Genomic DNA, 27,063 nt, shown 5'->3' with positions numbered 1-27,063 from the left:
TGTGATGCTCAAAACGACATACACCGGGTTTAGCTGCTAAAACTACAGGCGATGGGTATGTCCAGGGGAGGGGGGGGGAGATAAAAGAAAAAAAGGAAGCCAACATAGGGATTGAAATGCCTCAGGGTGAGCGCAGTGCCCCGAGTGACACCTACAGTCGGTGCTTGAAATAGCGCTACCCACCCACATACGTGCAGACATACGAGAATCCACATAAGAGAGTGCGCTTGGTCTGTTTGCTTGCAATAGTCTCTTGCTTTTCTTCCTACACTTCGCGATGAGTCGCCACTTTTTTTTTGTCCATTACACTGCAAGAATGGGAGCCTGGTCTCCCCATACCACAACCAAGTCCTTTTCCTTGAAGCGTCCCTACTCTTTTCACATATTTGGCAGCCATAGAGATCCAAGTGTTATCGGTAAGGTGACAGAAAGAGAGAGAGTGTGTGTGTGTGTGTGAGTGAGAAGCAGACGTGGAAATGCGCTACACAGAATCGACACAACACGAATGCACATCTACGACTTAAGCGAGGGCAGGAGAGCACGCACAGAGGACCGTAATCATTGCCAGAGTGAGATGATGTTTGTTATATATGAAGACAACCACGACGACGACGACGAGGGGGGGGGGTAAAACAGCCGCTTCCCACAAAAAGACAGCAAAACAAAAAGGCGGAATAGAAGTTTTTTAAGTTTTCGAGGTCGGGTAACAATGGGAAGGGGGGAGGGAAGGAAGAGAAGGAAGAGAAGCATCAAGAGTTAACGAACGCTTCAAGTACGTGGCCTGGTAAGGTGAGGAAGAGATAAGCAATACGCGCATGAAGGGAGCCAAGGAGAGAAGAAAAAACGAGTGCCGCCAATGAAGGAGGGACATGAAACCAAAAAGATCTGGGAAGAAAAATACAGGCGACGGTAAAAACTGAGAGCGCGTAAACGCGACAGCAACAACAACAACAACAACAAAAAAAAAGAGATGCGCACACCGAGATGGGGGAAGGGATGGAGACAAGCAGGGAGACACAGAAATGGACAATTGAACAAGACACAAATCAGGAGCACACACACACACACACACAGTAACCACGTAAATAGCAACAACAAAAGGGGAGAGAGGGCAGAAGGGGGGCTGAGAGGAGGAAGAGTTACATGCCCAGCATAAACACACACAAAAAAAACGAGAGACATGCATATACACTAAGAGAAATGATTGGCTACATGGCGTACCTGTTCTGTGTGCATTTCAAAGAGAGCGTCTCACTACAGTCTAATAAAGCGGGGCCAGAGAAATAGTCGACAACGATTTATTTTTAACCTCTCGTGAGTAGTTTTTGCTACAGAACAAGCAGCTATCGAAACACAGAGGGAATGAGGACGAGATCGCATGGAGAGGGGAACGATGTGTGGAAAGGGTGGGAGAGATGAGAGACTGTGATCCAAACTGAATACATAGCAAATGATATCGATAAGAAGGCACACGTATCTTGAATACGCATTGTCGCGCGGCCGTTTTCTCACAGACAGTAGAGGTTGGCGTTGAGGTGCTTCACACAAAATTGACGGCTTCATGAAGCAGCGAGGGAAGAGGCGACGTGGAGCTAGGTCAGTAGTTCATACGGGCTTTCCTCTCGGCGCTTAAGCACACACACAACACACACAACACACACACACACGTATTTCATCATCCTCCATCTAAAGCTGTTTCCCTTCTAACCTCCTTTTCGTCGCTCGTGTCCGCCCTCGACGCACTTTCCCAGAAAGCCTCATTGATGTTTTTTTTTGTCCGTGGAGGGCTTCCATCAAGTATTCACAGCCGCATCAACAGACGTGACGCTTTTGAAAAGTGAATTCGGAGAGCAACGCAAAAAAAAATGCGAATTTCACTACAGAAAAAAAAAACAAGTCGATCAGATATAAAAAAAGGGAGCGAGAGAGATACACCTCAGTACGCGCACGGACGGAGACACACACAGACAGACGAGAAGAAAAAGGGGGGAGGAGAGGAAGAGGGGAAAAAAGTTGGGCTGATTGAAAAAGTGTGCGTAGTGCCTTTTCCTTTTTGCCTTCCCCCTTTTCCCCCCGTTCGGCGTTCTTCTGGTGAAGAGCGGGCAACCGCTCGTTTGTCGAGATGAGGCGGCCCCCGAAAAAAAAAAAAAGAAATAAGACAGATGGAAAAAAAACGTGTCTCACGAGTGCGAAAGCCATCAAGAAAACGCAGGACGACCCCCACACATGCACGGACGTCTCCAAAGCCACGAGGAGGCATCAACGCTCTCGACAAAGTCCTCAATTGGCAAAGTTTTGGTTTTACAGGAGAAAACTTTCCTGCCAGGATGCCTCACGCTGTCGTAGAAGATGCGTGGAAAGACCACAAACCACACACACACCCTACACCAGTCTCCCAGAAGCCTATCCCGTGGTGCCAAGCGGCGAGAGACACAGTTGAGACCTACACCGACTCAGTGGTCACCTGAGAGCAGTCTTTGGCTCGAACCTCTGTGCACCGCAACCTCGCAGGTCGACTGACAAAGGCTCCTGAAAAGTTCCTCGAAACGTGCTGCGACCCCCCCACCCCCACTTCCGGGGTCGTCTCAGGCCCTCCACCACAAGGTGTGTGGGGGTGTGGGTGTGTGGGTGTGGAGGGGGTGGGGGGAGGGTGGAGGGGGGAGGTCGAGTAACACGCAGTTGAGTCACCTTGGCACCTTAAGCATCATGCAGATAGCTTGAAGGTGCCCACTGCCCTGTCTCACGCCGACAACACGCGACTCAAATCCCGAGCGATAACGCCAGCAGTGGTGCATCGCTTTGGTGTCCGTAGAAACTTGGGCACGTTATACCCTGCTCCCAGAAGAAAATGGCTCCTCATTAACAGTGGGCTATATGTTTAATTCCGCCTTCACACGCAGAAAAAAAAACACTCAAGTCCCACTACCGCACGCGGAGATCATCATCATCATCATCGGAGTTCGAAGAAAGAATTAAAAGAAGTGCTGAGGGCGGTTATGAGAAACAAACTCTCTGAGGTAAGTAGGAGCGGGTGGGGGGGGGGACCGAAGGAAAAAAAAAGGAGGCCTCACTCTTACCAGGGCAGTGAAGAGAGCTCAAAGCACAGCCAAGTCAGAAGCCGGGGGAGAAGAAGAGCATTAACTAAAATGTATGGGGAAAAAATACAGACACAGGGGGAGGGGAGGGGGGGGGGGGCGAGCCAAAAAGAATTCAACGGCCTCAAATGAGTAGTCGCCAAGATCCGGAACAAGACGAAAGTCAACAACAACAGAAAGAAGGAGGAGGAACACACATTTATATGTGACATTTTTTTCTTACTTCTCAAATTTTTTGATTTTTTTTGCTTTGCGCACATAAATCGATTTTCGTTTGCTGAAAAACCTTTTTTTTGCCCGTAGGATTTCCGTGCCTTTTTTTCCCGTTTCCCTTATGACGATAAAAGAAAAAAGAAATTCACACATATAAAATAAGTGTGCGTGTGTGTGTGTGTGTGGCTTCTCCCTTTGTGAGAGGCAAGCGAGTTTCGATCATTTCTTTGTTCACCCTATCCTTAGTTCCCTATTCACCGTATATATCTAAAAAGTCACCGAATATCTGTGTGAGGGCCAAGAGATCCTGATTGTCGCCAAAGAAAAAAAAATTTCTTTTTTTAAGCTCGCTATCCTTTTTTTTTCCTCCCTCTCGCCCCACAAGAAAACACGAACACACAGATCCATTGAACCACATATGTCTGTATGCACGCAGGGGACTCCAACAGAAGAAAAAAAAAAGGATGTCGAATGGGGGAGGGGGGGGGGGGAAAGGGAAAAGGGGAAAGGGGGAAGGGGGCGAATCTAAAATATGTCGGCTCTTCCAACGCGAGTCAACTCAATGGAGCGCTCAGAACAAAAGAGCCAAGGACTTGTGGAACTCCTTCTCAAAGAGGAAAAAAAAGATAAATGAAAAACCACAATGAGGGGAAAGGACAGAAGTAGGGAGCGTCGATAGTCGTCGCCCCCTTGCCAGGCCCACTGCCTTCATACCCCCTCCCAGGGGGTTGTGACAGCACTCATGATTATGGTTAGGGCTGTCGGTGATGTGTACGTTGGTGTGTGTGTGCGTGTGTTTGCTTGTGTCCTACCGCTTGATCCCGCTACTTGGAAAAGATGGAAGGGCGAAGGGAATAAAAAAAAAACACAAAAGAAGCCGGCTGGGCACGAAAAGAGTGGAAAAAAAAAACGCTGTGATCCCTCCGCATTTGTGGGGTAGTGCAATCCATACATGTGCCGAAGCATTTTTAAAAAAGGTATACACACTTTACCACACACACACACACACACACACACAGAGAGATGTGCCACATTAAGGCGTTTGCGCCGATACACCCATTCATGTGTTTTGTCTTCTTTTCTTTTCGAATGCATTGTGAGTTCCTCAGCGTGTTTTGCGTTTCGAGAAGAGGAAACGCACGGACAAGGTACTCAGGCTCTCAAGATGCCTGCTCCCCCCTCCACACCGACGCGCGCGCACATATACGAATGAGCCCCAAGACACACGTCACCAAAAAAAAAAACACACGTTTGCAGAAACCAGGGGAGCCGCTTCATTATGAGCCACCTCAAGAAGGAAATGAATCTGGATATCGAACATATTCGAAACCAAGGCCACACTGCAACAAACCAGCCTCCCTCCCTCTTTTTTTTGCGACGTGCTTGCGTCAATATTTGAGGGCTCGCAGGGTTTCGTGTTGACGCGCAGGCCTCTCCTCCCCCTTTTTTCCAGTATGGTACGATGAAGCTTGAGTGTCCCTCTTTCTTTTTTTTTTCCATTGTGTGCGGAAAACATTCGCATACGTGCCTTACAAAGAAAACTGGTACGGCTGGACGATAGACTGCCCGTTAGGTAGAAGCACCATATACAGAGGTTGTTGTTGTTGCTGGATAATCTGCGTAGACACCTGCTGTGGCTGCACGTTCGGGTAGTAAGGGGCAGCAATACCACCGTTCTGCACCTGGAGTACGTTGGGGTTCATTGAAGCCCCATAGTGTTGATTGATCGACACAGGTGTCGAGTTCTGCCCTTGGTAACCACTCGGGGAAACGATTGCGTACGAAGCCGCTGGCGGCTGTGCAGTGAACAGGCTGTTGGCCGCCTGAGGAATGGTGGTCGAATATAGAACATGCTGCGAAAAAGAAGCTGGGATTCCGCACTGCATAACAGATGTGGTGCTGTTGCTCGGTGTCGAAGTCGTGCTTGGGGTGCCCACAGAGGTGTGCGACACTTTACTGAATGTCATGGATGCATCCGCATTTGCGCGACGCACCTGAATTCGCGAGCCACCCACCACGCGGCCATGCAGTCCCTCGATTGATTTTTCGGCGCTACTAACCTCACGAAACATGACAAACCCGTAACCCTTCGATGCGTGTGACTTCTTGGCGCGCATGATTCGAGCGGACACAATGCGTCCATAGGTGGAAAAGAGGTCCTGCAGCTGCTGGTCGTCAAAGCTGAGTGGCAGGCTGGCAACATACACGTTTCGGCTCTGCTTCAACGTGTCGTCGTCGAGAGGCTGCGTAGCACACTGCGAGTACATCCTAGGGTTGTACTAATCAGGTTCAGCAGGATGACGTGGGTGATCTCAAAAAAAAAAAGAACGAGAAAACGCTAAAGGTAAGCAGTGAGAAAAAGAGCAATTATATATAAACATATATATTTATATATATCTATATATATATATACATCAACCAATATATATATAGATATAGATAGACAGATAGATAGATACTATATACTCATATATAAACAAATATAGATACAGATATATATATATATATATATATACTCTATAATCTGCGGTACAAGAAAAAGTAAGTACGAAACGAAAAAAGAAAGTGAGCGAAAAAAGTAAAACTTTTTGATGCAAATTGCTTCACGTGAGAGAGAATCACTCAACGCGGGGGGAGGGAGGGGGGGTGGGCAACAAGATAAACCGGATGCGTCCAAGACAAGAGCACGGAAGGGGAAACACACGGCTGAGAGAGAGAGAGAGACAAAGAACGGGTGAAAAAAAAAATACGAAAAAAAAGACGCACAAATGCGCACGCAGTAAAGGAAGGGGGAGAAAGAAGTGTAGATGTGTTCGGGTGAAGCGCCGAGAAGATATCACATGCCCGTGAGTGAAAAATAAAAAAACGCACACAGAAAAAATATATAAGAGACTGTTAAGTGAAATGAGAGTGAAAAGAGAATGAAGCGTTTCTCAACACGCGCGCACCCGCATAGACGGCAATCGCAAGCGCGAGAGATTGCGGGGGAAAATAAAAAGAGGTTGAGTGGGAAAAAAAAAAGAGAGCGTGAAAATGACACAGAGGAAAAGAAATACACGAGATGCACAAAAGATCGACAAGAATGTATTCATGCAGCCTAGAAACGGTTGGATGTATCCCCCCCGGCAATATGAGCAGAGGTTGTCCGTACAGGGGGTATTGATGTGCGAGGCGCATGGAAAAACGGAATGTAATGATGTTTTTCATGGTTTTTTTTGGTGTGTGTGTGTGTGTGTGTGTGTTTTTTGGGGGGCGGAGGGGAATGGGAAAATTCGTTGGACGGCAACAAATACAAAAGGAGAAAGAGACGCACAGAGAAAAGTACGACATAGAGGAGGTGAGCGAGGGGAAACCAAGAGAGAGAGAGTCCCTTGAATACGTCTGCGTGTGTGCTCAGGTGTATCTGCACGATTTCTTCGACCGCATCTCATGGCGCCCACTTTATCAGGCCACGCAGAGCTTAGGCCAATGCGCTCTTCGGTCATGAACGGCGCGGCGAAGAAAAGCAATACGAAGAGGCCTCACCTCTGTTGTACGGACGCGAAGGGGAGCCCACACCGCGCCACCGGCGCAGCGCTTCCTGAGGTTGGACGAAAAGTTAGTCTCATGCCTCCTTCCTGTGTCTGCCACTTCTCTCGGCATAACAAGGCTTTAGCCGAATATCCCCCGATACCCTCCGCTGCCAGACGCGCGCATTTTTGTTTACGAGGACATGTAGCCTCACATGATGCTGTCCTGTATTGTTTTTTTTTATCCCCCTTTTCATTGCCGTCCCCCATACTTGGGGGATCACCGTGAGGGACTAAGACCTTGCTGAGCCCTCTGCAGCAAAGTCAGTGTCAGCGATCTGAACATAAACTTGGGATTCAGCGGTGAAGGCCCCCGCACCTCGTAGGGGAATACCCCCCACCACCACCACCAAAAAAAAATGTGAATAAAACCACCAGCAAGTTGGCTGTGCACCCCAACGCGTTGACCAATCAGAAGAGGAGAATGAGAGTGTGCATAATGGGATTGCATATTACAACTCTTACTACTACTACCGCTTCAGCTTCTTCACTAGTGTGCAGTCCTGCGGATAATGCCACTGGCCACAAATGAAGCAACGAACCGGTGGGCCGCCCTTTTCATGCGTGGTGTTATGCGGACAGTACCGCGACACGTGCCCGGCTTCACCGCAAATAAAGCACGACTTGTTCGTCTTGAAAGGCTGGTCATCAGGAGCAGCAGGATTGGCTGCCGCCGCCACTGCTTCCGAGAGAAGTGAGTCGGTCAACGGCGCGCGCGGCAGCCGGCGATCGATAATCTTGAGGCCACCTGTCTGCCCGCCGTCCTCTTTCAAGAGTCTCACGATGGCACGGACTACCACACTGCTGATCGATTCCCATGTCTTCGACGGGTCATTAATCTTCTGCGTCAATGCAGAGTCTAGCTGTGCCTTGAGGTGCGTCAGCAACGTTGCATCATCCTGGCGACACTTGAAAGCCGTCATCTCGTCCACACAGAGCTCTTCGTACTTGGCAAGGTATTCCAGATTACCGCTGCCAAACAAAATGACGTGCAGCGGTGCCACCAGCGACACCTCCCGCAAAAATGTGAACGTCGTCTTCACTTTGTCCACGTATACAAGCAGTGGCGACGAAAATGACGTCTCCTTGCCGGCCACGCTAGAAGGATGCACCAGACACTCCGACCCATCAAAGGTGAAGAATTTCACGGCGTGCCGCCCACCGTAGCTCCCGCCGCCGCCGCCGCCGCCGCGATGCCCACGTGGCACCCGTATGTGTGCAATGTTAGGGTACAGGCCGGCGACAAGACACGCCAAGATGCACCGCGTACTCGTGGAGTTCTCGTTGAAGTGCTGACCCCCCGCCTCAAATACGCGATCGTCTAACGTTGTGAAGGTTGGGAAAATGAACTTGTTCGGTGAAATCTTTGAAACCGACACCTTGTCCAGGAAGCCGGCCTCGTAGAGGTAACGCTCGTATTGGCGCTTGGTAGACTCGATCTGTTTCAGTGTCGCGGGAGATAGGTAGCAGTCCCGACACACCTTACATGCAGCGGCAGTACCCTTCTGGTGTAGGACCGATGACCACCTGTTATAGGCAAACCACGCGGAGAGCTGATCCGAGAGTGTCTCCCCAGCGAACGCGCGTCGCATATTCACGACCTCTTGGCGAACATCCACAGATGCAAGGAAGGGTGACCGCGTGGCGAGGCAGGCGGCCATGGTGAGCACAGGGTCGATGCACTGCAACAATGCACCGTGGATAATCATTTTACCCACACGCACATCGAGGGGCAGGTTGGCAAGGTGCTGTCCGAGAGAAGTGAGCCGCTTTTCTGCCGTCAAGGCGCCAAGCGCCGTCAGTACCTTCACACTGCTGCGAATCGCCCGCTCTTCGGGGGGGCTCAGCGCCTTCTGCAAGTACTCCACCTCGTCGCCAAGGTGAAGAGCATAAATTTGCAAAATGAGGCTCTCCAGCGGCACGCGGTGCATCTCACAGAGTTGATGGTTTTCAAAAGCTTCGAACTGCGCCTCTGTAAAAAGGCGAAAACAGAAGCCCTCCTGCACACGACCCGCTCGACCCTGTCGCTGGCGGCAATTCGCCTTGGAGATATTCACCGTGACAAGCTCGGACAGGCTCTTGCGAGCGTTGTAGCGGTTCTCCTTCGCCTTTCCGGTATCGATGACGTAGACGGCGTCGTCAATCGTTATGGAAGTTTCCATAATGTTCGTGCCGAGAATCACCTTGCGCTTACCCGGTGGTGGTCGGCAGAAGACTCCTTGCTGCTCCGAAGATCCAAGTGAGCTGTGCAGGTTATAGAAGAGACATGTTTTGGCGAGGTGTGGGTTGAGCATCAGTTGTTCAAGGCATCGCTGAATCTCAGCCATACCAGGGAGAAACACGAGCACCGCCCCTGGTACGCGCAACACGGCTCCGATATACTCCACAATCTTCTCGATCAGTTCGTAATTGATCACATCATAGTCCATGCGCGCAAGCGTATCCAGAGTCTTGGGTGACGCACTAACCACCTGTGCTAGCCTCTGCTGCTGTCTCTCGCGCTCCGCGTCCTCCTCCACATCCTCCAGGTCAAGGTTGAGCACATTCTTTCGTGTGTTACGCCCTCGAGCCCCGTTGCCCGACCTAATCTTTTCGAACGGTGAGCCTTCCTCAAGGGTATAGTTGACGGCAGGGATAATCTCCTCCAGGTGCATCACCTTGACGGGGAAAGTGCGTCCTCTGATGGAGATGAGTGGAGCGCCATCGAAGTACCGCGCAAAGAGATCCGAGTCCATCGTAGCACTCATCAACACCACCTTCAAATCTTGCCGCCGTCGCACGAGATCGCGCAGCAAGATGAGCAGAAAGTCGGTGTCGACACCGCGCTCATGAATCTCATCCACAACCACGTGGCTAACGCGACTGAGGCATTTGTCTGTTTGCAGTCGCCGCAGTACAATACCTGTGGTGCAGTAAGTAATCTGCGTCTTTTTCGACACGCAGTTCTCTAGGCGAATCAAGTAGCCCACCGTGCCGCCAACTGCCTCATCGCGCTCTTCGGCAACGCGCATAGCGACAGATGTAGCAGCCAGACGACGAGGTTGGGTGCACAGAATATTAGCCGCGCTGCCGTGTCCTTCCTCGCACATGAATTCATAGAGGAACTGCGGGATTTGAGTTGTTTTACCGCTGCCAGTCTCACCGCCAATCACAACAACGTTGTGCGTTTCCAAGGCTGTCCGCAGTTGTTCACGCATATTGAATGCAGGGAGCGATTCACGCGACTTACGCAGAGAACCCTCTCTCTTTAGCTTCTCCCACGAAGACTTGAGTACCGCGTCGAGGGTTGCGTCGGACATCAAGAAGCTGCGGCACTCCATGTCCTGGTCAACACGAACAGCGTCCACGGTGGCCAGCTCGACCTTATCGGGCATCGATACCTGAATGAAGCGATCCTCCTCGTCGTTGTCGTCGTCCACCAGATCCTCTGTGCCCTTCCTATTGGACACACAGTTGCCAGTGAGAGCCCCGATAAACTCTTTGCGCCTTTGTTGCGCCGCAGACAACTCATTCGCAGCGGTGTGCCTCTCAGACGACGACGTCGTAGTGGCTGGTCGTACCTCCTCCATAGAGGACACCGCGCCGTGAATGGCCGAGATGAGCGCCATCAGACACCCACCACCAACAAAACTGTTGATAGCCTGCACGCCTGCATCCATGATGGTGCGCCTTTCGACAGCAGAAAAGCGTTTGGTAGCCGACGGCGCAATAGCAAGACTTGCAGACGACACAGATGAGCCTCCACGGAGCGGCTGGATGTAAATGGACGGTGCCTCCATCGGGTAGTCATCGGGAAAGCGTACGACTACGAGCATCTGCCTGGAATCAGCGGTGCAAAAACCAAAATACAGTTCGCGGTCGTTTGTGTCCTCATCTTCAAAGTGTCTGGTACCGAGAAAGCTGTCGCTGAAGAGACCCTCGATCATCTCTACCTCACTCTGCAGGATCGCAGTGCCCTCCTCCCTACTAATCCGATTGTCGCTTTCTTGACGCGAGAAGCACGTCATACAGTTGAAGAGCTCGAAACAGCTATCCACTAAAAAAGACTGGCATGGCCCAGCCTCGTCTAGGAGCTGCGTTACATCGGCAAAGACCGGTACCCTCTCGGCCTGAGCTAGGTCTCTCACGTACTGTGTGACAAGATCACGCGGAAAGCCCAAACCCTCATAAAGCCGCTGGAGAATTTCGGAAGGTGTCAGCGGTGAATTGCGCTGAAACGTGATTCGAGAAAACGCATTGGTGTCGAAGTGCTTCTCCGGCACCGGGACGCTACCCCCCGTGGCAGCGTGGTGCAGTACATCAATGATGAGGTCTCTGCCAGCGTTGGTGATCATGGACGAGGTTGGTTTTGTAGCGGTGGTAGCGGGTGCTCCCGCCCGTCCTTGCCCTCGCCCCCGGCCACCTCGGCCTGAACTTTGTGGCTTCCGCTGTCTATTCGGCCGCATCGCGTCGCCAGAATTATCCCCCTCCCCCTTCAACTGCGAGATGAACTACGGTAATTTCGCTCAAGAGGCTGTGGGCCTATGGGAGATGAGGTATCCCGAGTGTGTGTGTGTGTGTGTGTGTGTGGACCCCACCTTCACTCCCTCTCTTTTGGAGCCCTTACAGGTTAACGGATGTGACGGATTGGTGAAAGCAGAAAACCACTGAGCACTCAGTGCAGAGGCAGTACAGTGGTGCAGCCCAATACTTTGTTCAAGAAAAATTGCACAAAGAGCGAAAAAAAAAAGGACAAGCGAGGTGATGAGAAACAACGTGGCAAAAGTAGCTGTACTCCATGGAGGCGGCGGCAATTATCGTGATCCATTGCAGAGGTCAGGGGGATTATATAAGCACCACAGCCAAACAAACGACTTCGACGACCGAGGAGTAGCAAGAGGCGCTCAAGTGGGGGAAAACGCAAGGAGGGACGCAACGGCTGCAAAGTCGCAGGCAACAAGAGAGTGCGCAGCGATTACCGCGACACACTTGCTCTTCGAGCCCGCAACGTACCAATCAGGTAACGTCATGCGCAGCCTAATCACGGCAGACGCTCACGTGTGAACCCATGCAGCAGCCCTAGAGTCCGAAACCCATGCCTGTTTACCTGTTGCCGCCCTGCTTGGTAACGTTGCCCCATCACAGTTTTACTACGGACGATGTGGCCAAACCACTGTGCTTTCTTTATTTTCCGCTTGGGAAGAGGCTCATCACGCTGAAAATTTGGGGGGGGGGGGCATTGGTGCACTGGTTTACTCCCTCGTTTTTCTTCTTGTAACTGAAAAAAAAGGGGGAGGGGGGGTCGGAATGTACACCTCCACCTGTCCGTGCAACACACAGACAGACACGCACACGCACACACATGTGTATGTATGTGAGAACCATTCAGCTGCGTAAACAAAACTCCTCTTCGTCATTTCCTCTCTGAAAAAAAAAAAAAACAGAATTGAATCTCCTTTAAATCACAATTGTCATCTTTCTCCGTTGTTTTTTCTGTTCTGTTTTTTCTGTTGTTGTTGAAGCTTTCTTTTCATTGTCTCTGTTGAACATACCAGGAAATACGCATTCACTGGGTGATTTTGTTAGAATGGGGATGGGAAAAAAAAAACACAAGGCGCAATACAGAACAAACGAGCAGCGACAACGCACACACAGAAACAAGCAAGAGGGCGAAACGGCATCATCTCCAGAGCAGCTCTCGCACCGAACTTTTTGCAATTGGAAACTGTTTTTTCTCGCGCTCTCCTTTTTCTTTTGAATTCTTTTTTCTGTTGTTGCTGTTACTGCTGTTTTTTTTTTTTTTTGGGGGGGGGGGGGGCACTTTATATTTGTCCGAAATTTCGATTTGATGTTGTAGTGTCTGCAGTATCGACAATATGTTGTGGTTATTTTTTTTTTCAGTGTAGTACTTTCTGGAGTCGCACCACGGATATCTCTTCCTCACCTATTCCAGATGGCGTGCACCAAAGGTTGTTAGGGAAAAAGGGGGGGTGGGGGGTGGGGGGAGAGAAGTCTTGCGCGATGCTTTTTTTTCTTTTTTTTTGTTTGCATTTCGGAGGAAATCTGCAAAAAAAAAGAAACAGGATGAGAGGACGAGCTACACATCAATTCAAAAAGAGCGTGGAATGGGTAGAGGGGAGGAGGAGGAGGGAAAAGAAGGGAAAAGAAGGGAGGCGAGACTAAACACGAATAAACATACGAGGAAGTAGTTGGTGAGAGTTGAAGAGAAAAACTAAAGTCACTAAGTTCAATTGAGTGAAATACGCGCAGATGTAGTGGAGGCACTACATGAAGTAGTAGTGCCATGATAAGTTCGTGTGTTTCTCTGTGAAGTCACACACCGAAAAAAAAAAAACACACACACACACGCACACGAGTCTTTTTTTTTTGCCACCCCGCTGCGTGGAGCAGCAGCAGCAGTTGTTGGTGTTGTTGTTGTATGCCGTTGCTCACCAGACGAAAGAGACGCCCCCGGGAAAAAAAAAGGGCGCCGGCTCTCTCTTGTGCGGCCCTCAACCGGGTACCGGTGACTTCTGGCTGCACAGGGGCGACGGAACGTACACCAGGTACACTGGCTGGTACGGCGTGCATGCATTCATCAGCTGCTGTTGCAGGATGACCGGGTACATCTTCTTCGCCGAAGCCTCAGGACGAGCCAGACGCACTTGCACGCGGGTGTTCCGAATGGTGTGGCCCTGAAGCGCAATCACGGCATTCAACGCGTCCTGTTCGTATTCGAATAAGACAAAGCCGTACCCTTTGCACAATCCAGTATCCTTGTCGTACTTCACCGTACAGGAAATGACGCGACCAAAGGGAGAGAAGAGATCCAGTAGATCCTTCTCAGTGTAGTCCTCTGGCAAGCTGGCAATGTACACATTGCGACTGAAGGGAGAGACGCACGCCATGATGGTGGGGGAGGGGGGAAAGGGAAGCGTTGCACGTACGCTTTTCTGGGGCGTGATCACTGATCCTTTCGTTTCTTGGTTCGGAAAAGCGTACACGTGGAGCCAAACTGACTAGAGCAAAAAAAAAAGGACACGAGGGGGGAGGGGAGCTGCTGCTGCTGCGTAAAGACACTCGGTGTTTTTACGTTATCTGGAAATGTGCATCAGAATTATATAAACAAGACCGGGGGGGGGAGGAGTTAGAGTTGCTCAAGGCGAAGAGAAACATGCTCTAGGTGGAAGCACCAATGAGAGCGGCACACAAGCACATACAGGCTAGCATGACAAGTGGTGTTTTACCTACCGCGCAAAATACGACATCAACGCATGACGAGCAACCCATATAAGCTGCCTAGGAGGAAGACGTGGGCCTGCTTGTGTGCGTTTTTTTTTTGGGGGGGGGGGGGGGGGGGGGCATTTGAAGGCGCACGACGCCCACTTTCCCCATTGTTTACCAGAGGAAACTACGCATCTACACACACGCGCAGACGTCTCCGGCAACGGTGTCGTGGTTTCTAGTGGCAGTAAACGAGCGCTTAAAAGAAATCACCTTCGTAGCGAAATAGTGAGATCCAACGTGCAGTAGGGCATCACCAAAAAAAAAAGTAAACGGGCCATAAAAGCCTTCATACCGAGCACCCCCCATTGTTGGCTGCGAAAAGACTATTTTTCAAGGGCAAGTGCCCTAGTAACCCGTGAGGTCCTCAAGGAGACACTCATTTTTTTTTTACTTTTCTTTTTGGCGACAGTGACCCCTGCCTTATTTGGGGAGCTACTGCACGGGGACGCTTCAGTTGGGTCTCCTTGAACGCATTCGGACAAATGTCGTTGAGCTCGCAGACGCCACACTTCGGGTAAAGCGGGGTGCATACCGTTTGGCCGAGCCCCACCATGAGAAAGTTAATGGTCCCCCAGTGATCCCGTGGCAACCATGACTCTAGCACCTTGCGCGTATCTTCCGGCGTTTTCACAGTGCTTGGCACCCACTGGTAGCGCTGCGAGATGCGGTGGACGTGCGTGTCGACGCCAATGCCCACGATACGTTCATCGGCGTCTTGAAAGAACAGATTCGCCATTTTCGGGCCGACGCCGGGCAGTGCAATGACGTCAGAATACTCCCGCGGTACCTTCCCGTCAAAATCCTTCATTAGAATCGCGGCGACCGCCTTGATGTGCTTCGCCTTCGTATTATGAAACCCGACTTTGCAGATGTGTTTGTCTAACTCTGCCTCGGTCATTGCATGGACAGACTGTGTCGTCAGACCGCGCTTGATAAGTGTTTCCATCGCCGCGGCGGTCACAACGTCCTTTGTCTGTGCACTGAGCATCAGTGCCACCAATGTTTGAAATCGCTGAACCTCCTTTGGTGCACACTCATCGCGAAGGCGGTGGCATCCCATTGTGTCCACCGGAGCCGGCAAGTGTTTCCGATAATCCTCCAGGCGCGCAAAAAGTCGCGCCCAATTCGATGGCGGAGCGAACGAACGCTTGCTCATGATGCAGCGTCCCCGCCCGCACGTGTCTCCTTCAAAGTCAGCACATTTAGGAAAGAGGAGGGAGTTGGCGAAACGACAATCGTGGAAACATGTTCAGTGGAAAGCCACAGAAATATCACCCGTGGTGATCCAAACGGCACACTGTCCCCGCCGAGCGTTCGTCTGCGAGGTCACCGACACGACCTGAAACGACAGGAATCACTCGAACCTTTGTAGGACTGGCCCCCCTTCTGTGTGTCCCAAGTAATTTAGCTTCCAGCGGGGATATATACGAGCCCACACAACACCAACGAAACAAAAGAATGTGATAAAGCACTGAACTGCATGAAGAACACAGGAGCGTGAAGGAGGAGGGGGGGGGGATAACACCACCCCTTCGTGAAAGACAGAACAGCGTACTCAGCAGCTCCGTTGCAGGCACTACAGGGCAGGGCAGAGAGGGGGTGGGGTGGGGGGTTAACCCCCCCCCCTCCACGAAAAGGCATCCATCACATTTGTCCCCGGGGTAACTATCGCAACACAACGCACGTCGCTGATACCGGAGATGTTTCACTTTGGGCTCCTCGCAGCGCACAACGGTTCCCCTCCCCCCCCCCCCTAGAATGAAACGGTTTGGCTTCATCATCACCCAGCTACCTGTCCAACTACTAAATCTACAGCGGCACACGTGTCTTGCTCGAGAACACCATTTTTCACCACACTAGGTACTGAAAAGAGGTGGTGTGCATGCACGCTCTCATCGATTCCAGCAAGCCAGTTGTCAGCGCTTGCACACGACAGGCTTTCTGGGATGGAGCCAACGCCAAACAACACGAGAACACGGCTATGATCACGCGGTCCATTCGCTCTGATCCAACAGCATCACACCTCGGCTAACTGGGACTCTGCTGTTGGCGTTGGAAGAATAAACTTCGGCACACAAACGCATCCGTGTGTGCTCGTTGTATCTCCTCCTCCTCCTCCTCCTCCTCCTCCCCCTCCTCCTCCTCCTCCTCCCCCTCCTCCTCCTCCTCCTCCTCCTCCCCCTCCTCCTCCTCCTCCTCCCCCTCCTCCTCCTCCTCCTCCTCCTCCTCCTCCTCCTCCTCCTCCTAGTGCACTCCTAATAGCGGTGTACACGCTTCTTCAACCACCGTCGTCGTGGCGGCCCCGAGAAGGGTATCGAACCCATATAGCACTCACTAGAAGATACAAGCTAAGCGAAACCTCTGAGTTTCATTTTTGTACGTAGCCCACGCCCGCCGCCGCCGCCACCCAAGTGAGCGACCGGCAACACAGCTGATCAGCCGGTATCGATCAGCATCAGCTCCGCATAGCATCCCATGTCACTCTCCAGATAAATAAGGAAGAGGGGGGGGGGCACCTGCTGGCGTATAGATACTCTGCCTTACGAAAGAAGTGTGAGGAATCCTACTCTACACTTAGCCTTCGGAAGGGAGGAGAGAGCTAGAAACATCACGTGACGGCCGAATTGAGGAAATGGCGTACACGAACAGATCTGAATAACGATCAAAGTTCGGAGAGTAAAAAAAAAATCATTGAGCGGGAGGGGGGAGGGGGGGATGTCGATGGCGATGCTCCACATACGTCTTCCTGCGTTATCACCCACGTTCAAGGTGAAACGGAAAAAAAAAACTGAACTGCACCCTTCAAGAGTGGCCTCTAGAACGGGGGGACTCCACGAAAGAAAAAAAAATGGGTCGCGGGCATCTTTTCAGCTCCCGGTTGCACGACACTGGTGAGACCTCGTCATTTGTGGTAGAGCAGCAGTCTAGCTGAGCGTCACCTTGTCCCCCCCGTAGCCCGTCAATGGACAGCGAAAAAAGAGAAAAAAAAAAGAGAGAGCAGTGAAGTTTGCAATAACGCGCGCACACATGCCATACCTCTAAAACAGAGACAATCCCATGAACGTATACATTTGTTGAAGATGTGGATCAACCGCTCTCCCCTCAGCTTTAGGGCCAGTTGACACGCTGTACGCCCCCCCCCCTCCTCCTCCCCCCCGACAGAACTCCTCAAGCTACAGTACCTGGATTTCATTCACGTATGTGTACGAAGAGAACACGACGAATAGGTAGCGAAACCACACAAGCTGGGATGCATGCTTGTGCATCGCGGCCATGCTTTCCCATGCAGATACGGGTGGAATGACAGCCACAAAGCTGGTTCGACTAATTCCTGTCGATGACCACAGGAGGTAAGGAAAAACAGCAAGCGGCCCAACGTACTTGGACAATAGACTGCGGGTTTTGAGTTGCAGGTAAAGAATCCCTGGAGGCATGTTCTCCTTGAGCTCCCGCACACCATTGTGCACTGCAATGTGGTTCGGATGACCAGATACGCCATACTTGTCAAATGTAACAATGGTGCTGATGTTACCGGCTTTCTGCATGTAGGACTCGACCTCCCTGTGAATGAGCGACGGGTTCCAGAGGTTATGCATGCCGTCTTGCAAGCTAGGGTGGTCGACAACTCGAATGTTGCGCCGATGCACACCGAGGAAGGCCCCGCTGGCGTAGAGCTCTTTTTCGCGCTCCTTGCCGAGCCCAGCGTAGTTGCCGTTAGAGAAGCACAGAAAGTGCACCGTGACCCGCTGAGCCCGAAAAGCATGCAAAAGTGGAGTGAAGAACATCGCCTCGTCATCAGGGTGCGCAAACACAAACAGGACATCACTGCGAACTGACCACCTGGCGAGGCTTGAGATTCTCATCCATCGCAGCAGCAGCAGCGCCAGCGCTACACCGATGCAGAGAACGGTCACACTATACATTTGGGCGACTGCGACAGCGGCGTGGAGTTTAGCAGCACAAGAGGGACTAATAGAAAGCCCCCGCGGGTGTGCTCACACCGCAGTCGTGCAGTCCTTCAGCAGGCACAACAGGAGAATGAAGTCCCTGCCCACAAAACAAACACAGCCAATGCACGACAAAAAAAAAGAGAATCAGGAAGTGTGTGTGAGAGGTTGTTTGAGGCAGCAGGGTGGGGGTGGTGGCTTAGGGAAGAGGGGAAAGAGCATAAAAGAACGTGAAATTCATTGGGTGTCTCACCTGATGTCCATTTACGCGCAGCGAGTGGCCTCGGTCGAGCGGCTGCAGACCCTTGGAAGTAGAGAGTGCTGCAAGGCAAGCACACGCTGGATTCCTCTCGCTTCACATCACGGACACCGATGCCCGCCCCGACAAATATCGTTGCACTGGTAAAGAGAAACACTTCAACATATAACCGGAAGGCGTCGCAGAGTGATGGAGGGAGGGTCAAAAAAAAAATGACCCGATTCTCGGCTCTGGTGGAAAAAACATCTGCAAACTTCAAGTGTCTCGAGAAAGGAGGATGAGCAGGGGCAAAACATGAAAAATGGTTCAACTTCCACGCCTCAACCTGCATGTCGACAACAAAACAATCGCGAAAAAAAAAAAAGAGAACCCCACCCTCTCTCCACTGGTTTGCGGAGACGTGACAAGACGAAAACTAACGACCGTACGTCCAAACGCGGTAGACAGAGCACAGCCCAGAGAGTAAACCCGCCGTACTCACGGCCCCCTGGAATTTCCATCCCCTAAGGCTTGAGAGGGCAACAAAAATGTCCAGCAGGAGTTTTGTCTCTGTCACGCAGATCCAGTGCAGCTCGAAGTCGGTCCACAGCAGTTGCGCGTACGATTCAACATAGACGACGTTCTTGTCGGTAGCACCGTTGACCGCTAGTTGCTGCTCTTTAAGCACCTCCTTCAGCCTTTCTTTCTCATCTGTTGTCGATGCCAGTTTACGACGAAGTTTGTCGACTCTGTCGTATTTAGAGAGCAAAGAAAAAGATTCCTTCGAGAAGATGATTTCGCTCGAGGAATCCGTGGCGGAGGCGTCTAAAACACCCTGGTAAAGGCGTAGCGTGTTGAGGAAAAGGTCAATCAATAGAACCGGCAGTCCGCACCGGGTCGCTACGTAGATAAGACTCCCAGCCACGTTGCTATGGAAGAAGCCCTTCTGAACGAGAAACGCGACGTCTTCCAGAAGCGATTTGATAAACAGCAAACCCCGTGCAAAAATATCCAGCAGCATTTGACACTGAATAAAGAGCGCCACCCACTGACCACCATTCACTGGAATGTATACCAGCTCCGATGCCTTGATGAGTGTTACGCGCATGCGAACAAACTCACCAAAGAAACGGCCAAGGCGAAACAGGCGCCGACTATTCACGATAGTCATCAGATTATTCTCCATCCGAGAAAACTTTTCACCCGGCACGTAGTTCAAGTTGAATTCAACGGAATTCCACCACAACCGCATGCGAAGCAAATACTGTACTACTTTGAAGACCTTATCTCTTCCTTGGTGCGTCTGCAGAAGCTGCCGCAGACGGGTCTTCGTAGTGATCCCCTCGAAGGGGTTGCGCCCCAAAACGCGCAGCGTTTCACCCGTTTCTTCCTCACGCTCCATCATGATCCCTGATATAGATCATGCACCACAATGGGGATCACGCATCCACACTAACGAACAGGATGCAACCAGAGAGAGAGAGAGAGAAAGCGAGATGGGAAAAGATGGATAGAGGGGGAGAAGGGGGGGGGGGCGGGGGAAGGAGTCATCATGAAACAGGAATAGAGAGCAGACCGAAGAGGGGCGTGTATGGAAAGCATCGAGAAGCGTGCGTATCAACAACCTGACGTATTCCTCGTCTCTGGCGTCAAGCCCCCCCCCCTTGGCAGTTTTGTCTCGCCTATTTCTTGTTTTTTTTTTGAGGGTGTGTGTTCACTCCGTGGTCTATTGCCTTTCCGTACAGCCCCATATGATACTCGACACATCACGATGCCTAACTGAAGGGCTTCATCACTTCGGTCACAGAACAATGGAAACCGGAGCACAGCTCTCGGTGGTACAGTGATTCGAATTGCACAGGGGCAAGATAACAATGGTGTGCACATTCATTTCACGGTGGCCCTTTACTGCGTCCACGAAGAATGCCGCCACCTCTTGCATTTCCACGATCAAACAGAATTCTCCTGGCCTGCTTGCTGTTCGGCGCGTTCTTTGAGCGTGCGCTCCAAATCGAGCTCCGAAACGGTCAGTGTATGGACAAGCCAATCTCCGGAGACCGACTGTAAGCGCTTCGTCTGGGCAGCAGTGAGATGCACAGAACGAACACGCCGCAACAGCGCCCCAAGAGCACCACCGCGCTCAACGGCATCCTCTCCCATCTTGGAGCGCTGCCTTGTTGTTTTTTCTCTCTGACAGCGCGCGGCTGTCCGCGCGTCCACCTTCACGCGATATACGAGCTTTCCGCGCAGCTCACGGGGCCCGGTGACATCATCAGGATTCTCTTCCTCGCGAGGAGGCAGGCAACTGGGCGGCGACACAAAGGGCACCCATTGGCAGTCATCGGGTGTTTCACACGCCACCTGGCGGCCACGCTTCAGTGCCACAGCCCTGTTTCGCGGAGGCACGATCCCCTGAAACGGAGTCTCCTCAACAGATGCTTTGTCCACAGTAAAGTCATCCACGAAGCCGACCCACTGGGAGGTACGCTTGTCGCACGGTAGATAGTCGCCAACCCTGCAGTGATTCATAAATGTGGCAATGCGAGTCTGCGGAAACAGCTCTGCGCGTCGCCTTGCCGCCTTTGAAAAACTCAAACCAAGAAGGTTCTCAATTCGCACCAGGCTGTTCCACGAAGCCATGATCCGGCCGCGGTGATGCAACCCAGCCTGTTGCTCAATTTGCTGTTCTGCGTAGCCGAGCGTTTCACGCTCGTGACGTTGCAAGAGATGGTACTGCGCCGCATCGCTACTCAGCAGGATGGCGTCACCGGGAGAGCTCGAGCAGCAGATCATGCCGTTCTCCAGCACCTTGGCAGCCATCTTACTATCGTGTGCAACCATATCTTCTGCACTTCGCCACTGCGAGAAGATTTTCCAGTCACTAAGCCCCTGTTGAGCGGCGGCCTTCCCTACCGCGCGCAGCGCACGTACCTGCTCTCTTGTAACTCCACCTTTCACCAATTCCTCTGCGACCCGGCGTTGCTCAATCAACACCTTTGTTGGTCCCGACAGGACATCGTTTGTAGTGCAACTGCCGGTGCTGTCGCCCAGCACTCCACTCACGACAGAGGCCAAATTCTCTAACGCAAACGATGAACCTGCTGCAGCTATTCCAGCAGCCACAGTTCTCTTGGCGGCCTCAGCATCCTCCAGGATTCGAAGTTGGAAAAGTGCATGCTGATACCAGCACGAGTCATCCCCTGGCAACTGAGTGCACATTTGACGCATCGCCAGCTCAATCCGCCGCAGCTGCAGATCCTTTGCAATCGCTGTAGAGTCCAGACTCGTCAACATGGAAGAAATCAACTGTTGCCAAGCTCGACGGACGTCCTCGGCCTCACTCTCCGTGTCGAACCTCGCATAACGATTCGGCCAGCTCTCCGTCATCAAGACACTAGAAACGCACCGGCACTCTGCTTCGGAAAGAATATGATCACTGTCAAGGCCATCTGTGCACCGACGATACTCCTCAAAGACGCGCTGCCACCCGTGCAAGGGAACGGACAAACCAAACTCGTACAGGCTCCTCCGGGACTCCAGTGATTCGCAGCAGGCGGCGGCCTTTACCCACAAAGGGCCACTGTGGGGATCCAATCCAACCGCCTGCACTGCGGTTAACGCTACATCCTCCGTTATTGCAACATGATTGCGCTCTGCGAAGTCGAAGTATGCTTCCCAGGAGTCACAGTAAACAGCTTCGTCTATGAGCGAGACAACAAAATCGCGTTGCTCCGTGTTATCCAGCAGTAACACAAGCTTGGCGCTGCGGGCCGACTTTGGGAAGCGTTGAACAAATTCCTTTACGTCCATGGTTTCTCGAAGCCTGCTACCGAGAAAGAGAAAGAGATACGAGGGGTAAAAAAAAGAGGGGAAGTGATCACCACAACGTGTCAGAGAGAGAGAGAGAAGCGAGATCAGGACAGATAGTGATATGTCCTCATGAGCCGCCATCATCAATGGAGAAGCTAATGCGAGCAGCCAGACTAAAACAAGAGCGATTACGCACAGCTAGGATATTACCACGATTCCCTCCACCACTGTCAATCACAAAACTAGGGATAGCTTATCCCTCTCGCTGGTTACTGAGACTCATGCTTGTCATTTACCCAAATAACACCAGACAAAAAACATCCTCTCCTGAACAATGAATTCTATCTGGAAGCTCATCCGCCATCCTACGCCCTTGGGGGGAGAAAACAGGCGCTGCTAAACAGTAGGCTCCGCCGACGACGGCTCTGGCTCCTCAACGAAAAATGCAGACGGACCCTCAATGAACCAGCTCAAAGAGCTCACGTACTTCGAGTACTTCTCCATCGCCTCCAAGAACTTCTTCCGATCATAGGGAGACGTTGGTGGCTGTGCTGGTTTGCGCACGATGTGAGCACTGTTCATCCCAAATACATCTACTTTTACCTGGGGGGGAATATCGTTGAAGACGATCAGTTTGTTGTGTCACGGCAAGCAGCGTTGCGTCCACAGAAAGCAAAAAAACGCTGATGTTCACGACGCCGGTGTGCAAATCAACCAGAAGCAGATGTTCAGAGACAGTGAAAAAGAGATGATGATAGCCTGTGAAAGGTAGCTCCCTCGAAAGCGATTTTGCAGTGGATGTGCCACCGCACTGGAGTTCGTGCTGCTCCAGATGCACCTCCATCAATCACCCTCCGAATTCTGTTTCTCTCCATTCTGAGAGCCGACAGAGTGTACCCTGTACGGTCCCTCGATCTCTGCACAGCAAGCGGTCTCTTATACAGCAAGGACGGCCGACATTCACCTAGTCAAGCGATGAGGATACACGATTTTTCGATATTTTTCCCTACTTGTCAAACATATACGAAAGTCAAAGCAAGAACAAAGTGACACCTTCCCGGCCTTTCGTATTGCACCCGAGCAACACACTTGTGTCACTTTTCCTACATAAAAGCCCTAGGCCTCCCAAAAGAAAAAAAAAAGCATACAGCTGCTGAACCGCACAATGCCCATAAATAACACTATTAGTACGTGTACTCCTTTCCAGTGTAACCAGCCCAGCACTCGAACTCTTTGATACCACAATCACGGTTCAAGCCGTTGTTACCCCAACCGAACATGAACGCGCCACCCGGGAAGCGACGGTGACGGATTCGCGCAAACGGGTTTTCAGGGCCCTTATACGTGATGTAATGGTGGGAGTGCCGCAGCTTTTCATACATGATCCAAATCACGGCAATCATACCGAGGCCCGCGATCCGGCTGCTGTGGCGCAGACCATGCAGATGCGTCGGGTTGAACAGTGGATCATCCGGCATCGGGAGCCGACCTGTACGGCAAGAGGCCATGGTTGGAGTGAATTTGTTGATCGAGAGATAAAAGATAACAACAGGGTGAGCACTGTGATGATATGTCGATCACAATACTCCAAAACTTTTGTTTTTCGTATTCTGGGGAATACCTTTTTGGAGTCGAGGAAAAGAACCGCAAGAGCCGCAAGGAGAGGAAAAATGAAGGAGGATCGTCAAGAGAAAAGCAGAGGGACAAAGCGCAGTCAGACCAGATGACCACATCTACAGTTTTTTTTTGCGCGTATGCTGAATCTGCGGGGAATGAGTCACAGGACACTTCACGTCTTCTCATTTTTGTGCTAGCTTCTTACGCTATACACAAACAAGGTTGTTATCGTCTCCCTCGTCCCCCTTATGAGCGAATGGCGTTATGATTGCATCGCACCGGTTCTTCAGAAGTTTAGTGTATCATCGTAGCTATTATTCGCGAAACCGAGTCGAGCATAGACGTAGTCATCGCCTCTCTGTCGCTTGGCGCTCCAGAGAGTCGAAAAGATCCTTGTGTTGTCTTTTTTAAGGGCTCACTAGTTTTTTTTTTAACGAGCATACTATACAAAAACAGCTCTGCACACCCTCACTCTGTTCGCGGAAGTTTCCGCTTATTCTCCGCGATTGAATCCCCTTCGGCTTTCTCTTCATCGAGGTCGTCCGTGACGGGATCCATGTCATCCCAAATATCATCTCCCAGCGTATTTGCTTTTTCGGGCTGCTTCGTGTTAACAATACCACTAAACGACGCCACTTTATCCGTTAGCGGGAGCTGTTTGTCAAGAAGCAAGCAGTTTGCCTTTTGCTTGACATAAATCGACATGAGCAACTTTCCTGTTGGAACGTGGTAAAGACGTGCTTTGCGATCCAGGCCAGTGACCCCTAAAATTTGGTGGCCGGCAGGGTGCTTGGACATGCACCGTACGCTCCCAACACCGCCACGCAGTTTCGCGCGAGAGCTGAAACCGCGTCGAGTGTCATACAAGTGAACGTCGCCACTGGCCTCACCAATAAGGAACTTGTTTGCATTCCACTGTGTCATTGTTGTTGGTCGTCGCTCGATTTCACGACTGATCTCAAACTCCTGAACTGGTCGGTCGTTGGAACGACGGTCGTAGAACCGCACCTGGTGATACGCGGTGCATGAAGCAAACACATAAGGGTTAATAATCGATGCGCCAGTCACGTACACCGGAAAAGGAACGTCTAGAACGTGATCTCGAACGTTTCGCGCTTTGAAAACGGGAACATCCGGTGCCTCGGCAGCTACATCGTACACACACAAATCGTTTTCCTGGCCCCCCATAGCTATCATACCAAATTTACGGTGGATATGCAAAGCATCAATTGGCCCGTTGCCGAGAAACGCACCATCCTCTTTGAGATCGCCACTGAAAAAATGAGCTTTTCCCTCCTTTGAAACGACGACAAGCTTTCCTTTCATAAAAGACATCGCATTGGGCAACCCCGCCACGCACGCCGTCTTCACGGAGCTGGTAATAATTTCGTCCTTGAGGCTTAGCACAGAAACAACACCGTCGTTAGTGGAAAAGGCAACAGACGAGGTGCCACTATCTTGCCAGCACATGCCCATGATGCCTCGTTTGCGGCTCTGCTCCCCATATGAGAACTTGAGCGTCGCTCCACTGCTTTTGGAGATGTCCCATATTTTCACAATACCGGTGTCATCTCCAGTGACACAAGTCATTTCTGCTTTGCTCAAACTGTAACTATTCAATTCTCTTTCAACACCGTGAGGAAATAAGCGAGGGCAAGAGGCATTTTTTTAAGTAAGTGGAGTGATTCTTGAACGTCAGGGCTCAGTACACAATTTGAAACTGTGTACGCATGCAGGACTGTTCCAACATCGGAGGCACAACTGAGTGGAGCGCAAATTGAGTCAACATATCCAAATGTCTTGGTTGCTTTCCAATTCATTGTGAAGGATCCAGCAAGACTTTTACCTGCGATATGGGGCTTCATCAGGGAACGACTTTCAAGGTAGCACTACCAATTACCCTTTGTTCCACAAGCACGGAGTTTTTTTTTTCTGGGTTGCATTCCTTTCGCGATCCACAGCTTGAATAGCCCTAGAGGCAAGTCATTGGGAACGCAAGAAAAAAATCACGTCAACTACTCCTTTGCACAAATGGCGTCTAAACAGAGTTGAGTGATAGCATCCACACACGCACACACACACACACACATACAAAAGAAAAAAAAGACACAGCTTACGGTTTGTTGAGTTCTAGGTACTGGTTGAAGTCCCGCGCTGAAATATTGAGCGCCACGCTGGCTTCCAGGAGAACCTTTTGTCGGCGCAAAACGTCGATGAGCGCACTTTGCCGCTTTACAAGCTGTTTCAGCCGGCTGTTCTCAGCCCGGAGGCTAGATTCACAACTTTCTACACCTCCTGTTTTCGTCACAAGTGGTAAAGAAGAGCCTTCGTGTACAAGTGATGTACGTGAAGTCAATCCTGCCTGGGAACTGCAGCCTCGTCGTAGGCTACGAGCCTCTGTCTCCAGCGGCTCACTCTTCCTTTGCGATTCCTCAACCATGTGCTCGGCGTCACATCGCTTTTCGGCTTCCTCCTCCAACTGTTTTTCGAGCGTGGATTCATGAAATGTGGCTGCGCCACAAGGAGGTTCTGCGCTTTCGGTATTCATTACAACGGAGGGTAGGCTTCGATTCCCTTCCATACGCAGGGCGCTGGGGAAAGTGAGAGTAAAGAACAAGAGGACGAGCAGCTGAAATATATACTGCTCTGCAACGCTTTCAGAAGACTTGGAAAGGTTCGCGACTGCTCAGCAGTTCAACGACGAGATTTCGCTGATGAATGCTAATACTTCACGTGAGCAGCGAGTGAAATTGTGAGGATGCCCGGAATACCCTACGTGACGCCACTGCTACCAGCGTGCCTATTCGGCCCGACTCCCTGGGAAGGGTAATGATCAGGCGGTCGTGAGTTTCTCGCCGTCTCAAAACACTAGTAATGTTCTCGGAAGAATCGAAAGGGGCACAAAACACAAGTGTTTTTTCGATCTCTTGCAGGCGCAGGCAAAAGCATCACATCAAAGTTATTGGAAGCAGCTCTCTGAGAACGAAGAAACACGTTTCTATTTTTTCCAACAAGAGGCTCGTGATCGCCTAGTGTCGGCTCAGTTCATTTTCACCTCCGATGTACTTCTCCATGATCTTACCGTTCCCGAGATGCTTTAATTCACTGCGGTGCAGCTTTATCCGAACAGCATAGAATGGGGAGTAATCAGCCGAGTTTACTCGCTAGCCTTCCCCGCCACGCCGCAAACTCACGTCCGCATCACTGCACTGTGTGTGATTTTTTTTTTACGACGCAGCTCATATTCCCCCTTCTCTTTGGATACTGCTAGTGTGCATGTGTGTCACATATTTTAGGGTTAGGTACAA

At 51.2% G+C, this 27,063-nt stretch overlaps 11 protein-coding genes across 11 annotated transcripts; all 11 read right to left on the bottom strand.

Moving 5' to 3' along the window:
• Positions 1 to 4,837: 4,837 nt before the first annotated feature.
• JKF63_06808 (uncharacterized protein) lies at positions 4,838 to 5,575 on the bottom strand (the record flags this gene model as incomplete). Its single annotated transcript, XM_067902756.1, has 1 exon — positions 4,838 to 5,575. One exon carries the CDS (start codon positions 5,573 to 5,575, stop codon positions 4,838 to 4,840), a length of 738 nt encoding a protein of 245 aa, XP_067759115.1.
• A 1,772-nt stretch (positions 5,576 to 7,347) lies between these two features.
• Positions 7,348 to 11,322, bottom strand: JKF63_06807 (uncharacterized protein; the record flags this gene model as incomplete). The annotated part of the gene is made up of 1 exon (XM_067902755.1): positions 7,348 to 11,322. The coding sequence occupies one exon, from the start codon at positions 11,320 to 11,322 to the stop codon at positions 7,348 to 7,350; it is 3,975 nt and encodes a 1,324-aa protein (XP_067759114.1).
• A 2,046-nt stretch (positions 11,323 to 13,368) lies between these two features.
• Positions 13,369 to 13,764, bottom strand: JKF63_06806 (uncharacterized protein; the record flags this gene model as incomplete). The annotated part of the gene is made up of 1 exon (XM_067902754.1): positions 13,369 to 13,764. One exon carries the CDS (start codon positions 13,762 to 13,764, stop codon positions 13,369 to 13,371), a length of 396 nt encoding a protein of 131 aa, XP_067759113.1.
• A 755-nt stretch (positions 13,765 to 14,519) lies between these two features.
• On the bottom strand, positions 14,520 to 15,299 carry JKF63_06805 (uncharacterized protein; the record flags this gene model as incomplete). The annotated part of the gene is made up of 1 exon (XM_067902753.1): positions 14,520 to 15,299. One exon carries the CDS (start codon positions 15,297 to 15,299, stop codon positions 14,520 to 14,522), a length of 780 nt encoding a protein of 259 aa, XP_067759112.1.
• Positions 15,300 to 17,316: 2,017 nt separating this feature from the next.
• Positions 17,317 to 18,066, bottom strand: JKF63_06804 (uncharacterized protein; the record flags this gene model as incomplete). The annotated part of the gene is made up of 1 exon (XM_067902752.1): positions 17,317 to 18,066. One exon carries the CDS (start codon positions 18,064 to 18,066, stop codon positions 17,317 to 17,319), a length of 750 nt encoding a protein of 249 aa, XP_067759111.1.
• A 698-nt stretch (positions 18,067 to 18,764) lies between these two features.
• Positions 18,765 to 19,733, bottom strand: JKF63_06803 (uncharacterized protein; the record flags this gene model as incomplete). Its single annotated transcript, XM_067902751.1, has 1 exon — positions 18,765 to 19,733. One exon carries the CDS (start codon positions 19,731 to 19,733, stop codon positions 18,765 to 18,767), a length of 969 nt encoding a protein of 322 aa, XP_067759110.1.
• A 545-nt stretch (positions 19,734 to 20,278) lies between these two features.
• Positions 20,279 to 22,138, bottom strand: JKF63_06802 (uncharacterized protein; the record flags this gene model as incomplete). Its single annotated transcript, XM_067902750.1, has 1 exon — positions 20,279 to 22,138. The coding sequence occupies one exon, from the start codon at positions 22,136 to 22,138 to the stop codon at positions 20,279 to 20,281; it is 1,860 nt and encodes a 619-aa protein (XP_067759109.1).
• Positions 22,139 to 22,534: 396 nt separating this feature from the next.
• Positions 22,535 to 22,720, bottom strand: JKF63_06801 (uncharacterized protein; the record flags this gene model as incomplete). Its single annotated transcript, XM_067902749.1, has 1 exon — positions 22,535 to 22,720. The coding sequence occupies one exon, from the start codon at positions 22,718 to 22,720 to the stop codon at positions 22,535 to 22,537; it is 186 nt and encodes a 61-aa protein (XP_067759108.1).
• A 602-nt stretch (positions 22,721 to 23,322) lies between these two features.
• Positions 23,323 to 23,646, bottom strand: JKF63_06800 (uncharacterized protein; the record flags this gene model as incomplete). The annotated part of the gene is made up of 1 exon (XM_067902748.1): positions 23,323 to 23,646. One exon carries the CDS (start codon positions 23,644 to 23,646, stop codon positions 23,323 to 23,325), a length of 324 nt encoding a protein of 107 aa, XP_067759107.1.
• A 577-nt stretch (positions 23,647 to 24,223) lies between these two features.
• On the bottom strand, positions 24,224 to 25,345 carry JKF63_06799 (uncharacterized protein; the record flags this gene model as incomplete). Its single annotated transcript, XM_067902747.1, has 1 exon — positions 24,224 to 25,345. The coding sequence occupies one exon, from the start codon at positions 25,343 to 25,345 to the stop codon at positions 24,224 to 24,226; it is 1,122 nt and encodes a 373-aa protein (XP_067759106.1).
• A 523-nt stretch (positions 25,346 to 25,868) lies between these two features.
• Positions 25,869 to 26,303, bottom strand: JKF63_06798 (uncharacterized protein; the record flags this gene model as incomplete). The annotated part of the gene is made up of 1 exon (XM_067902746.1): positions 25,869 to 26,303. The coding sequence occupies one exon, from the start codon at positions 26,301 to 26,303 to the stop codon at positions 25,869 to 25,871; it is 435 nt and encodes a 144-aa protein (XP_067759105.1).
• Between the last annotated feature and the right edge of the window lie 760 nt (positions 26,304 to 27,063).

The sequence above is a fragment of the Porcisia hertigi genome, chromosome 9 (assembly GCF_017918235.1).
Source record: "Porcisia hertigi strain C119 chromosome 9, whole genome shotgun sequence".
In the NCBI taxonomy this organism is placed as follows: Eukaryota; Euglenozoa; class Kinetoplastea; order Trypanosomatida; family Trypanosomatidae; genus Porcisia; species Porcisia hertigi.
Note: the sequence above shows the minus strand (reverse complement) of the source record. Positions and strands in the feature narration are given on the sequence as shown.